Source organism: Myotis myotis, unplaced genomic scaffold, assembly GCF_014108235.1.
Source record: "Myotis myotis isolate mMyoMyo1 unplaced genomic scaffold, mMyoMyo1.p scaffold_m19_p_17, whole genome shotgun sequence".
Classification (NCBI taxonomy): domain Eukaryota; kingdom Metazoa; phylum Chordata; class Mammalia; order Chiroptera; family Vespertilionidae; genus Myotis; species Myotis myotis.
In genome coordinates this window covers 35,343,510-35,357,619 of record NW_023416321.1, presented here as the reverse complement: position 1 = coordinate 35,357,619, position 14,110 = coordinate 35,343,510, and the positions used below count along the sequence as shown (strand labels likewise).

Genomic DNA, 14,110 nt, shown 5'->3' with positions numbered 1-14,110 from the left:
CATGACAGTGATGAAGTAGCAACGAAAATAATTCTGTGGTTGGGTCACAACATGAGGAACTGTATTTAAAGGGCCAGAAGGTTGAGAACCACTGATAGGGAAGGCCGACCCTTAAACTTAATCATTTCCTGCGCGCCCTCTCAGTGTCAGACGCCATGCCCAGCACTGGGACAGAGATGAAGACTGCCCCTGGTAATGATGACCCAGTATCATCTGAGAGCTATCACTATATCATAAGGGTTGGCAGAAACTCCCCTCCCTGCACTCAAAGCACAGACTCCCACCCCAGCTCAGCTGGAGCCTGCAAGAGAGGGGCCTATGGCCAGAGCAACGGGAAACAAAAATCCCAAGTAAGCATCCAGGAGCTTCCATTTAGCAGCCCTGCTCGCTCTGTGAAAGAGGCAGTCTTCCTCACAGAGTTGGAGGGATGATGTCTGCTCTCCTCACACTCCCTGCTCCTCCTCTCCACACACACATTCCCTTCAGCTGACCCAACCTTCTAGTTCCAGGAGCCCACTCAGGGCGTAGTCAGGGGCCCTTTCCACTCAGCAGGTTTGACTTCTCTTGAGGCTCCCCCTAAGTTTGAAGCAGACATCCCAGAGACAGTGCTCAGTGAGCGGGGTCTTTCCCTGTTGGCTGGAGGGGCTGGGAGGCTCCAGCTTATCATTGTAGCTATTCAGGAGGTCAGGCTGCGAAGGCGTGGGACAAGGACCTACACGAATCCAGGGGATGCAGAGGCCGTTGGTCAGTCTGAGATGGGACTGCTGGCTCTCGGGGTTCTCTTTGGTTCTACCTATTATCCCCACCCCAGCCAGCCCATCGCCGAGGTCCCCCTCTTTTGGAAAATTTGGGTCTCTCTTTTCGCCATCCTTGCCTCATGGGGTTGGCCTTCCTTACTGTTCTAGTGTGGAGATGACAGAATTCCCGCACACAGTCACTCGCTGTCCAGCACCAGCCCACAAGCAGCCTCCAGAGCCTCGAGCATTGCCAAATGCTGTGTTTATTGGTTTGTTACACTGAAGAGTATAGTTTCTGAGCCAAAAATCATACACACTCTGCTCCTCACAAACCACTGAGTCACTAAGGCAGGCACACAATGGCCACCGTGCTTGGTGTAGGCTGAGGACGCACAGACAAGAGTGGGCAATGGGGCGGGCTGGCCCCCAAACAGGCCGTGCAGTGCCTGGGACAGGGGTGGACTGGGAGGGGGGGTGGGCTGTGCTGGATGCAGAAAAGCTGCTGGGTCCTTTTCTGTTTCTCAAATGCAGGAAGTCTCCAGCCCTTAGTGGTTGCTGGGCAGGCCCCAGCCCCTGTGGCAGAGTAGCCTCCTGGGCCTGGGGCAAGGCCCAGCCTGCATGTGTTGGGGGCTGGGGGCGGGGATGGCAGAACAAGCAGCATGGCACCTCCCCTCATGAGTGAGGCTCTCCCATGGGGGCTTCTGGGTCCTTAGGCCTCTGGACATCCTGAGAAGCATGTGGAAGGCAGAGCTAACCTTGCTTTTCACCAGCAACAAACAAGAGAGACCCAGGCACCTCCTCCTTCCAGCCTTAGGACTCAGCGATGCCTGGGATAGACGATGGGCTGCCCCCAAGTTTTGGGGCCACCTTTGAGAGGAGGCTGTGACAGGATCCCCTCCCTAAGGAATCACCTGGGATACCTCTTGAGAGAAAGTGCTCCAACCACATTCCAGATCCTCCAGCTGGCAAAGTGTCGTGTATACAGTTTTCAGGGATGCATCTAATGCATAAAGCAAGAGCGAGGTGGCAGGAGTGAGACTGTACAGATACACGTGGGTGCACTGTACGGGCTGGGGAGGGCATGGGGTCACCTCAGGTGGCCGAAGGCAGTGGCAGTGCTGCTGAGGTGGGCTGCTCTGCCCAGTCTCAGAGGAGGACCTGGAAGGTGGCCCAGGAAACACGCCCAAACTCGAAGCCATTCTGGCTGCCCTGACTGGGACTGGTGCACACACATGCACTGGGCCTACAAAGGGACTCTCAGAAGAAATATAACAGAGTCCCCTGGCCTCATACAACCCTCACCAGTGGGGCCCAGGCAACTATAGCCCTGGTGACTCGACAGGGCCCCAGGCTGACCCAGGAGAGAGCATGGGGCACTCAGGCTGAGGCTGTAGGGGCAGTGGGGCTATTTCCAGGTGTTTGAGAAGGGAGCAGAGTAGGTGTTCCCCAGGTCAGCTGCTCCCTGAGGCTGCCCCTTCCCCTCCTGGCCCTGACCTGAGGGTACCCTGGCCCCTGACTTGCCCTTCAGGGCCAGAACTGCCCGGAGTCAGATCCCAGGCTCACACTTTGTTAGGAACACAGCTGGGCAGGCAGGGTTGGCTGAGAGGGGGGGCAGTCTCTGCTGTGCGCCCTGCACCTCTCCCCGCGGAGCCCAGGGCCAGGAGCCGAGGCTCCGGCTGGCTGCTGCCTCCTGGCCCTCACTTGTTCTCTATGAGCATCTGCACCTTGTGGACGAGGTCCCGGGCAATCCGCAGGATCTCCTGGGCATCATGATGCTCAGCTCGTTCTGGAGGAAACATGGGTAACTGTGGGGATGCAGGAGCGAGGGCAAGAGTCTGGGAGGAGCCCTATGGCTGCCCACCCTACTCCATTTCCACCTGCTGGACTCCTGACATCTGTGTATGGGGAGGGGACCCGGTATTTCTGAGCCTCTCCAACCCTGCCCAGGCCAGGAGTGGAGGCCCCTATCCCCTTGTTGGGGACAGCCAGATGGCTGGACAAGCTCCTACCATTGAAGAACTTGATGATGTCGGTGAAGTCCATGTTGTTGTCACGGATAATCTCACGGTAGGCCTCCACCAGGGCCAGGGCAATGAATAGGACAAAGTGCTCTGATGAGATGTGCTGGGCCGCCCAGATCACCTCCCACACCGCAAACACATCCTCATATAGCAGCTCTGGGGACAAAAAGGACTAAGGCTGAGTCTGGCCACCCACGGCTTCCAATGGGGCCACGTATGGAGACAGAGCTCCAGGGGCCAAAGTTCTGGGGTTCTCTCCATTACGCAGCCGGGTCCAAGAGGGGGTGGGCTCCGTGCATCAGGCCAAGACCCTGCCCTTCTCCTTGGTAATTCCTGCAGATGAGGCCCCTGTAGACTCTACTCTCTTCAGCTAAAGCAGCTCTGCTTTTAGAAACCTTGGTGCACAGAGGGGATGTGGTTGGGAAACAGTACCAAAAGCCATTGCCTGAGGGCGATTTTCCACCGTCTTCACTTTGGAGTCACCTACAGAGCTTTTAAAATCTCGATGCCCAGGCAGCCAGCCACACTAGTAGTCTGAGGCCCGGGAGAGCCTAGAGCCGTGGTCGGCAAACTGTGGCTCGCGAGTCACATGAGGCTTTTTGGCCCCTTGAGTGTGGCTCTTCCTAAGCCTTAGGAGGACCCTAATTAAGTTAATAACAATGTACCTACCTATATAGTTTAAGTTTAAAAAATTTGGCTCTCAAAAGAAACTTCAATCGTTGTACTGTTGATATTTGGCTCTGTTGACTAATGAGTTTGCCGACCACTGGCCTAGAGCATTGGTGTTTCTAAAAAGTTCCCCAGGTTGCCCTAACCAGCTTGGCTCAGTGGATACAGTGTCAGCCTGCGGACTGAGAGGTCCCAGGTTCGATTCCGGCCAAGGGCACATGCCTGGGTTATGGGCTCAACCCCCATGGGGCATGCAGGAGGCAGCCGATCAATGATTTTCTCATCATTGATGTTTCTATCTCTCTTTCCTTCCCCCTTCCTCTCTGAAATCAATAAATATATTAAAAAATAAAAATAAAAAGTTCCCCAAGTGGTTCCAAAGTTCAGTTAGGGTCCAGAACCAATGACTTTGGGGCAAAAGGGTCACCCAGACCCCTGACCCTAGGCCTGCCATCCAACCCTCCTCTTACCTCTCTTAAAATCCAGCAGGAACCAGCGGTAACAGAAGTAGAAATGGGTGTAGTCTCCATTCTGATGCATCAGTTCAAACAGCTCTGAGTCCAGGATCTTGTGTGAGTGAGAAAAGAGAGAAGGACTGAGCCTATGTGCCTCTTCCCTGCTGGCCCCACCCTCCACCAGGCCCCTTCTGCTGTGGCGCCTGGCGCTGTGCTCGAGCCCTCTCTCATCTCTTAGGGTGCACTCTGCGGCCCCACCATCTCTCTGGGTTTGTAGTCTTTTCGGAGTTATACCATTTTTCTTTCTTTCTTTCTTTTTTTTTTCTTTCTTTTTTTTTATCCTTACCCAAGGATATGTTTATTGATTTTTTAGAGAGAGAGAGAGAGAGAGAGAAACATCAATGTGAGAGATGGTAAATTGATTGGTTACCTCCTGTATGCACACCGACCAGGGATTGAACCCTCAATCTAGGCATGTGTCCTGACTGGGATTCCAATCTGCAACCTTTTGGTGTACAATGCTCCAACAACTGAGCCAGGGCTCTGGGTGTTTGACTTCATCAACCATACTATTCACCAGAATTTTCATGAGCACAAGCATTCACATATTGACATTCCTCTCCATTTTTAACAGTGAAAACAATGTGTTTTCAGAAACAAACTCATAGATACGGAGAACAAACTGATGGTTGCCAGATGGGAGGGGTGGGGGGCTGGGTGGAAAAGGTGAAGGGATTAAGAGGTACAAATTGGTAGTAACCAAACAGTCACGAGGATGTAAACTACAGCACAGGGAATATGGTCGGTAACACTGTAATAACCACGTATGGTGCCAGGTGGGTGCCAGCCTTATGGGGGCATCACCATGCCTCATAAGTTAGGAATGTGTCTAACCACTACGCCGTACACCTGAAACTAATATAATATTGAATGTCAAGGGGGATCCAAGATGGCAGCAGAGTAGGTGGAAGTTATGCTCACCTCCTCCCAGGTCCCAGCTGGAATTACAACTAAATTATAAAACAATCTGAATAACCAAATGAACAGAAGTCTTATTACCAAGGAGTGACAGAAGAAGCCACAGGAGACTGGTAGGAAGGAAGGGCAGAGACGTGAAAAGGGCTGGCCCTGCTCCCACGTGTGGTGGCTGAGACTCTGAAGGGATATCTCAGCTGCAGAAAGAAGCTGGGAAGCATGGGGTCTCAGCCCCACGTGGGGCTTCCCAGCCTGGAACACCAGAGCCAGGAATAGAAGCCCACATTAACTACTGTGAGCTTCTATTTCAACCATTAATTGGGGGGAAAATGTGTGTGTGTGTGGTTTTTTTTAATGAAAGAAATTAAGCTTATATATAAAAGAAATTTTTGGACCACTCCCTGGCCTGCTTGTGGAAGACGGACAAGCCCAGTGGTGCCTGGTCACGTGCCCAGGAGCAGCTATAGTCCTCACCTGGATGAGGGAGCGCATGTTAGCAAAGTGGGTGTCCATGGCGCCCCCATTGGGGAAGTTCTGGCTCATCCTCTTCATGAGGTGGCTGAAACAGCTGTAGGTCAGCTGATCTGAGGGGAGACAGGAATGAGGCCACAGGGCAGGAGACCCTAACACCTCACTTCACAGGGGGTGCCTGTGGCCCAGAGGACTGGGCTGGCTAATATTCCTACCCGTCTAGACCTGGCAGTCTTCTTTCCTTCTCCAGCTTATGTCAACCCCGCCCCCATGCCTGAGGCGCATGCCACTGTGGGAACTCCCCCTTCCCCGGCCCTATCCCTCACCATTATCAAGGATGACGAGGAGCGGGCCCTATCCCTCACCATTATCAAGGATGACGAGGAGCGGCGCCAGCAGATCACACATGCCCTGCACGTAGCCCACGTCCAGGTGTTCCCACACGTAGCTGGAATCCCAGGGACAGGGTCGCTGCAGGTGTGTGCCAGTCCCCATCCCCTCAGGGATCCCCAGGGAGATGGGGCTTAGAGTAGCCTGCTACCCAGAAGTCAGCCTTCCGGGGCCCTAAGCACTGGGAGTACCATAGTGAACAACTAGCCCTGTCTTCAAGGCACGCAGGGGGTCAGGGACAGAGACAAGGCTGGGGCGGGCGGGGGAGCCCCGGAGTGAGGCAGAACAGGAAGGCTTCCTGAAAAACCTGTGATGAAGAGGGCGGGGCAGGGGCACTGCAGAAGGAGGTGTTCCCCCCAGAGGGAGTCCAGTGCGATTCTGGTGCAGCGAGGGGGCAGGGCACTGCTGACCTAACCTCACTGAGCGGGGTCCCCGCCGCCCACCCTGAGCCTTGCCCGACAATGGCACCTGCACATGATGTCTCTGAGCCTCTCGAGGTTGGGGGGTGTGAAGTACCAGTAGTTGCGGTCACATCGTTGCACGTCCTTGTCTATGCGGTGCAGGTTTAAGGCCACGGTGTCCAGCAGTTCTATCTGAAAGAGTGGAAGGCCCTCAGGGTAAGCTGGGGCCTGAGGTGATGCCCACAAGGAAAGCAGGAAAGGCAGGGAGCCAGGGACTCAGCGAACAGAGTCCCCTGGGGCGCTGAGAGAGGGGCTCCAGGCCCTCCAAGATAGGCACCCCACCTTCCACCCGCCAGCCCGCCCCCAAGCCTTGGGATGGCAGGGGGGCTCTGGGGCCAGCTGAGAACAGTGCCCGGGACTGTCCACATACAGTGTAGGCAGCAGCGCACACCGCCGCCAGCTCTTCCCCTGCCTCCAGCTCGCCGGCCCGAGAGGCCTTCTCCTGGCTGGGATCTTGGGGCTCGGAGAAAGCGTGGACTGCAGATTCCGGCCCGTCGGAGCCTTCCTCCCCACCGCAGTCCTCCTCGAAGCCCACACTCGGCCCCTCATCTATGCTCGACTGGATGCCTGAGGCCACGGAATAATTGCGAGAGGAAGGCAGTCCTGAGTCTGGAGAATCAAACTCCACTGACTGCTGCTGCTCCACCAGGGCGGTGCCCGGGGGCCCTGCGCCGGGTTCCTCCTCGGGCTCTGGTCTGCACTCCTCCGTGCCTGGGGGCTTCGGGGGCTCCAGGTCATCCACAGAGATAAACACCTGGTGGGGAGAACAGATGGTGGGGCTCATACCTGCACCCCAGCCCCTTCCCTCGGCTCAGTGTCTCCTTCCTGGGGTCAGAATAAGCGAGAGGGAGGGAGAATTCTCTTCACACCTCCTACTCCACCCCACGGCCTCCAGCACTGCCTCCCCTTCTGACCCAGCTGGCCAGGTGGAGAAATGAGGTTCCAGGCCAACATGAAGACTTCAGCCCTATCCAGTCCCTTCCTCAGCTTCTTCCTGGGGCATGCGAAGAAGGGGAACACCCCAGGCCTCCTGTGGCTGCTGCAGGGAAGAAGGGAGACTGGATCCAGCCTGGACACTCAGTGGTACTTGATGGCGGTGTGAGTGGTGTCATTCTACAAACACCTGAAGTCACGGGCTGCCTCAGGTCAGGAGAGCTGGTGTGTGTGTGTATAGGGGGAGGGGGCAGCCTGGAGGCGTTAGGAAAACCAACAAGGCAGGGACCTTTTCTAGCAAGGGCCTGACCAGTTACACTGGCCTCAGATAAGCTGAGGAGAGGTCAGGAGTGAAAGGAAACGTATTGTGCTGGTTGGGAACAGGCCTCCCCATGGACCAGGACAGGGAAAAGAAGAGAGACATAGAGAGACTGGCTTTACTTTTCTTTTTTCCTATTTGGACTATGTAGGGAAAGGGATGCTAAAAGGAGTTTTCACTTTGGGCGAGAAGCATGAAGTGTCGTTGGGTTAGTATCAGGTAAGGCCATGAGGCCGAGGCAATCGGAGCCCAGAGCAGGGCCCGCGCGGCCACTGCTGTCTGTGAGCTGAGTGGCTGGGCCCTGGCACCGACTCGGGAGCCCAAAGCCAGAGAGAGAGAACAGGCTCCCGAACAGGGAGTGAGAACAAAGCACACGGAGAGTGAGCTATGTCTCGTTCGGTCTTGCTCCAGCTCGAGTTTTCTGTTACTATTAGGAAAGATTTAGTAAAGTGGCTAGAATACACTATGCAAAGCAGCAACTTTAAAGAAAAAAAATATGTTAGTAAATGAGTGTCCTTAAGCCCGAGACTTCTCATCACTCCTGTCGGGCCCACAGCCAGTTTAGGCTGTTCACCTAAAGCGGGGGTGACGCCGCGAGAGCAGGCAGGCTCTGAACTGCCTTTGCGCGGTCAGTTCTGTGAGATGGTGACGGACTCCAGAGGCGGGAGATCTTGCCAGTGGACACCAATAGCACCGCTCTACGGGCTCCCCTTGCCTCTAGCAACAGCTCTCAGGGAAGCTGCTACCATCAAAGGGCAGAAGGGCTGAAAGGGGACACTGAGGCCCAGAGATGGGAAGACGTCACTCATCTTGTCAGTAGTGGCCCTGGGACTACACCCCAGGGCTGCCTATTCTTAGCCTGGAGGCCTCACTACGAGCAGGGGGGGCTCCCTAATCCCCATAAATCCATCTTTCCCTCCTAGTCCATTAAAACCGATCACCACGCACTATCTCACTTTATCCCTGCAACACCCAGAGGAAGGAAATGAGACAGACACATCAAGCCCTTCTCCGAGGGCTCCACTGCAGCGAGTACTAGAGGCTGGGCTGCTGCTCAGGACTCCTGCGTGTGAATCGTGTGAATCGCTGGTGGCTCTCGCCCCACCCCTCTCCCGCCCCCCTCCCAGGTCCCCTCTGGCTCACGTCATTGCTAATGGTGGAGTCTCGGTGGATGAGGCGCTGCACATGGCTGTCGATGCTGCTGCCCGAGGAGAACTTGGTGAGTGTGGTTGGGTGCGCCTCCCGCTCCCGCTGCCTCACCACCACCTCGCAGGCCTTCCACTCCGCCAGCACCCGCTGGTACCTCGCTGCCACCACTGCGTCCACCTGGACTCGGACACACCGTGACCATGGGGGAGGGGCCCAGGCCTCCTCTGCAGGAGCTGGGACAGCTGAAGACGAGGCTGGGCCCCAGCAGCGAGGACAGTGGGGTGTCTGTGTGAACCCTCCCCTGCCACGTTTCTTTCCACTGAGCTTGGATGGGTCCCTTGGCCCAACCCGCCCCATCCCCCTAACCCACGGGAAAGGCTCCCCTTACCTGCTCCATCTCCTTCTTGCTCATGCCAAACTTGTAGTGGCCAAGCAGAAAGGGCCAGACGTCCTTGCGGATGTCGTGCTCCACGCCTCCGTAGTAAACCTGCCGCAGCAGCTCCAGCTCCTTGTAGTTCTGAGGGACCCAGGGAGTGGAGACTGTGCAGTCCCCGCAGTCACCCTCCGGGTGACCCACCCCAGGGAGAGCTGGGGCTGGGAACTGACTGGGTCACCACTGAAGCCCAGGGAGGCCCTGCTTTGGGCAGTCGCATCCCCCCGCCCCACAGCAGAGCTGGCTGGGACCTACTTCACCCCCCTCCTTCCAGGGAAGAAGCGAAGCCCAGAGAGGTGCAGAGATTTGCCCAAGGCTGTGGGATAATGGGGAAACAGAACGGACGCCCCGCCCAGTGCCCTTCCCAGGGAAACCCACAGCCCCCGCTGTCTGAGATTCCGCCATGGCCTGGCCACTCCAAGGCCATCAGTCTTGGCCTGTCAGCCTGACCACGACTGTGATTCACCTGAATGCCCAGTGGTCCTGTGACAGCTGCGCCCAGACCAGACACTCTGCACCCACCACTGCCCGCCTCCGCCCCTGACCCGGCCCTGGCCCGGCCCCCAGAGTGTGCACCTTTTCATCTTTCTGATACTTGCTCCACACGTCCTTGGTGAGGCCCCCCGCGGCCCCTGGGGGGCGGGCGGGCGGGATGATGTTGTGATGCACCAGCGCTGACAGGTGGGTCCGCACCGTGGACAGGTGGCGGCAGTATGCCAGCCCTGGGGGTGGAGGGGTGAGCCAGGAGGCCGTGACCAGGACGCCCCCCCTGCCCCTGCCTCCCATGGCCCCACCTCACCCCAACTCACAGCCGTAGAAGGCCCGGGACACGATCTGCCTCTTCATGCTCTCACACAGTAGCCTGAGGGGCAACCTGTGGAATCAACCTGGCTCAGAGGGCTGTGGCTCTGGCGCTGGGGGGAGGGTGAGAAGTGAGGACACCGAGGGGAGCAGGTGCGGCTCTCGGGGTGGTGGTGGTGCGGCGAGCAGGACCCATAGCCCCGCAGCATGTCAGTGGGCTCCCTGTTGCTGCCAGCACCCTGGTCGGAGCGGCTGAGGGTCCAACCTGGCCTCCAACCCCCCAGGGGAGCTTGGGCAACTAACTTCACCTCATGTTAGTGAATTTTGGTTTCCTCAAGTGAAAAATGGAGAGAACCATCTCTGAGTCATCAGGAGTGGCAGGTAAAAAGAAGCAACAGGTCCGATCAAGCAGCCGGCAAGAGCATCAAGTGCTGGCACTCAAACACCATTCCCATGCCATTCCTGGAACATGGCCGGTGCCCAGATGTCTGCTGCGTGTCCCCGGACACAGAGCCTGATGACAGGATCTGTGTCCACACTGGGAAGGGGAGCTCACAAGTCCTGAGCCCCTATGTGTCAGGCACAGCTCTGGGTACTCCCATGGTTATATACCTCATTTAGTCTCACAAGGACCTTAGGAGGCAGGTGGTATGAGCCCCATTTTACAGATCAGGAAACTGAGGCTCAGAAACATAGAGACTCATAGAGACTCAATAACTTGCCAGTCACATGGGCAGCAGGAATGAACTTCAAACCCAGGTCTGACCAACTTGAGGCCACCCTGTCAGGCAAGTGACACAGCCCCCAAGGACAGACTGGCGCACACACATGGATGGACACACTCACACGGAAGTGCTCTCCCTGCCCACTCACCGGTCGGGGACACAGCTGCAGTGGTTGGGAGTTGCATATGGGGAGCTACTGGAGGAGCAGGAGAACCAGGAGGAGCCCTGGCTACACATGGGATCTATGTGCCAGGCTGGCAGGCTGGGCCCAAAGCCCTGCATCTCGATCATGTCACCAGCATCTGAGGACAGGAAGGGGGCCGTGGTCAGGCCCTGGCAGGCCTCCCCCCCAACGGCCACCTTGCAGCATGCCCACCTCTGTGCCCAGAGCTGCAGCATGTAATCACCCACTGGTGGAGAACCACAGGGGCAGTGTCTGCCTGGTCCAGAACCCAGAGAGGGCGATGGTCAGAGGGAGGGTGCCTGACACGTCCCAGCCTCCGCCTAACCTTTCTGCACTGATAAAATACTCTGACTGAGTTGTGCATGGTTGTGTCTGTTCTCTCCATCTTGCTATGAGTGATGGAAAACACTTGCTTTTCTAGAGTCTGGCAGAGAAAGAAAGAGAAGGAACAGCAAAAGCCCGAGCTCCCTAAAATGCTGCCGCTGGCATGGCTTCCGATGCTCCAGCCTGGTCCTCTTAGACCAGTGGTCAGCAAACTCATTAGTCAACAGAGCCAAATATCAACAGTACAACGACTGAAATTTCTTTTGAGAGCCAAGTTTTTTAAACTTAAATTATATAGGTAGGTACATTGTTATTAATTTAATTAGGGTACTCCTAAGGTTTAGGAAGAGCCACACTCAAGGGGCCAAAGAGCCGCATGTGGCTCGCGAGCCAGTTTGCCGACCACGGTCTTAGACAAACTCTGAGAGGCACAGGCGGGTGCCTGGACCTGGAACTTTGAACTCGGAGCAGAGTCTCCACTGATCAGAGCCCTGGAGGACCCCTGGGGGTTCTAGAACCTGGTAGCCAGTGCCTGAGGGTCAGGGCTCTCGGCGCAGGCCAGGCACCCTGCTGCCCGCTGCTGTGGTCCTTCCTGAGTTCTCCATCCTCGCCTAACCTGACTGCACTCAGTGTGGTGGCCTCCACAAACACACAGGAGAGCTGACAGGAAGGGCAAAAGTCCCAGGGCTGCCAGATTGCCACAGGGATGAGGGTTCCACCATCCGGAACAATGTCCCCAGGTGCGGCCTCAGAAGACAGCTCCTTGGACACATCTACACCAAAGGCACATGGAGCCCTTCAGCCTGCCCAGCTGACTGGAATCAGAACTCAAGATCATTGAGAGCTTCTGGGCCCACGTGGGGCAAGGCGCTGCTCAGGGGGGCTCCAGCAGGTCCAGGGAGCCACAAAGATGAAGCAAAGTGAGGGCAGGAAGTGAAAGGACTAGGAGATGGCACTAGGAGGGAGGAAGGGACAGAGAAGAGTAAAGAGCAGGGAAAGGCAGCTGTGTGTGTGATGAATTCTTTCCAGCAGTATTTCTTCCTGGGCCCTGGCCTGCTGAGTCTGGAGCAGACGGAGGCCTGGCTTCTGTGGGAGCCAGACTCCAGCTCTGGGGGTGCTTGGTGGGAGGGGCTGAGCTGAGCCCTCCAGTCCCCTCAGGGGCTGCCCCTTGTTGGCTGGGAATCTCTTCCCAGACCCTTGGTGGGATTTTTGTAGATCTGGCCCTTCAGCTCCACCAGGAGGCAAATTAAGGGAACGTACTTGGTGTGGAGGGGCTGCGGCTCTGGGAGTGAGCAGTTGCAGGCCTTGCCGAAGACTCTGGGAAGAAGTGGGGCGGGCAGATGCAGGTGGGGTGGGGCAGGAGCCCAGCTCATGCCCCTACAGCAGGCAGGAGAGAGGCCAGTCTTGAGAGGAGCTGGGGTGGGAGCAGGCCCAGCCAGGCAGGCAGCAGGCAGCAGGCGGGCAGGCAGTGGGGGCAACAGGTGCAGAGGGCAGAGGGTGGGCACACAGGGAAACGAGCTCATGCCCAGAAAGCAGGGCTCAGCCAGGGCAAGTCTCCTGGGTCAATGCTCTTCACCTTAATTCTCCAGGAAGGAGCTGAACCAGCCAGCATTGAATATGCGTCTCTGAATTAACCCAGTGCAGACAGCTGGAGCTCTGGAGTGACTGGGCAAGGGGCAGCAGGCGGGGCGGGGGCGCTGCTGGGTCAGCTTTGACTCTGACTCTCTCCTCTGAGCTTGAGGGAAGTCTGAAGTAAAACAATCAGGGTGGGTGAACCCCACAGCCCCTAAGACTCCGAGTGAAAGGTGCCTGGCCTGGAGCAGAATTAGAGTGAACAGCATCTCTGCTCTGTGGGGAGGCAGCAGGAGAAGGGGGGAGGGGGAGGGGAGGAGGGTCTGGACACCCGCCACTTGATTCACATGCACAAGTCAAGCATGTTGCAGGCCTGAAAAGCAACGGCTAGCAGGATGGACTCAACAGTGTTGTCATTATGGAATGGAGTGGAGGGGGGCTCCCACACCATCTCCCCAGCCACCTGCGGACTCTGCTCTCATGCCTCCTCCCCTTTCCCAAGTCTTAGAGTCCCAGGGGCTGCATATTGGTATACAGGGTAGGCTGGCCCTAGTTCCCCAAGAGAATGCCCACATAGGCCCTGAGGCCTCTGCACCCTGTGGGCCTGAAGGTTTCTCTGACCCTGGAGGCCTCAGCATGAAGACTAGTCAGGAACGGACTTCCTACCACCAAGTCTTCTAAGACAGGGTCTTGGCCGGGACCCCCCTCATCCTGTCCCCAGCCAGTTCCTGGGGGTAAGAAGGGCCAGCCCGGGCTCTCCTAACTCACCCTTCCCACACTGTTTAAAGTCAGTCATCCTGTAATTAGCATCAGCCCCAAGCCCAGGCTTGTAAGGAACCAGATGGCAGCCATGTGCAGGCAATAAACATCACAAGTGAGGCTCCCCTGTGTTCCCACCCAGACTGGCCTGCAGGTCCCACGGGAATGGCTGGGAGGGAGGATAGACATGAAGGCAGGCACGTGGTGAGTAAAGGGCAGCTGGCAGGGTGTGCTGAGGGTGTACTAGGCCACGGACTTGGTTGCCCAGGGATGGGGAGATTTACTATTGGCACGGCGATGGGGAAGTTCCCCTAAACTCCAAGAGAGCTGGTCCTTCATAACCAATATCCCTTGAGCACCCTGGCTTAGCCCGCACAGGTTCCCTGGCTGATGATCACACTCCAGAAAGAGAGTGGGGTTCCCTCTCCACCAGCCGAGCTCTGTGCTAAGATGGGCAATGGACAGAGTGGCTGTGAGCACTGTGCTGAGTCATTATCCATGAAGGGACCTCTGCAGCTGTGCAATCTGAGGTCTGTGAGGGTGGAACATACCTGACTTAGACTCTAGACTTCATACTAAAGCACCAGGCAGTGCCTGCTGGAACACCCAGGCCTGCTGGGTAAACAAAGCCCTGGGTCTCCTGCCAGGATGGCCCCACCCCTCACCTGACCCCCTGGTGGCTCCTGTCTGCAGGTGCTATCCAGCCCCTCCCTCTGCCCAGGAGGGGCCTGG

The 14,110-nt window shown here is 56.9% G+C and overlaps 1 protein-coding gene across 13 annotated transcripts in view; it reads right to left on the bottom strand.

Moving 5' to 3' along the window:
- The window catches only part of SGSM2 (small G protein signaling modulator 2), a 47,558-nt gene that overhangs the window by 8,809 nt on the left and 24,639 nt on the right, over window positions 1–14,110 (bottom strand). For 6 of the 13 annotated variants that reach the window (XM_036341038.1, XM_036341036.1, XM_036341043.1 and 3 more), the window contains 12 exons: window positions 10,688–10,841; window positions 9,823–9,887; window positions 9,590–9,735; window positions 8,969–9,097; window positions 8,575–8,757; window positions 6,550–6,933; window positions 6,187–6,311; window positions 5,694–5,776; window positions 5,332–5,441; window positions 3,898–3,994; window positions 2,747–2,914; window positions 983–2,523 (listed from right to left, as the gene is read on the bottom strand). In XM_036341038.1, coding sequence (XP_036196931.1) covers window positions 2,435–2,523; window positions 2,747–2,914; window positions 3,898–3,994; window positions 5,332–5,441; window positions 5,694–5,776; window positions 6,187–6,311; window positions 6,550–6,933; window positions 8,575–8,757; window positions 8,969–9,097; window positions 9,590–9,735; window positions 9,823–9,887; window positions 10,688–10,841 — 1,733 coding nt within the window. In that variant the 3' untranslated portion in view covers window positions 983–2,434. Of the gene's footprint in view, window positions 1–982; window positions 2,524–2,746; window positions 2,915–3,897; window positions 3,995–5,331; window positions 5,442–5,654; window positions 5,777–6,186; window positions 6,312–6,549; window positions 6,934–8,574; window positions 8,758–8,968; window positions 9,098–9,589; window positions 9,736–9,822; window positions 9,888–10,687; window positions 10,842–14,110 lie in introns of those variants that run through there. The other 7 variants (XM_036341041.1, XM_036341039.1, XM_036341045.1 and 4 more) reach the window with 7 other exon arrangements.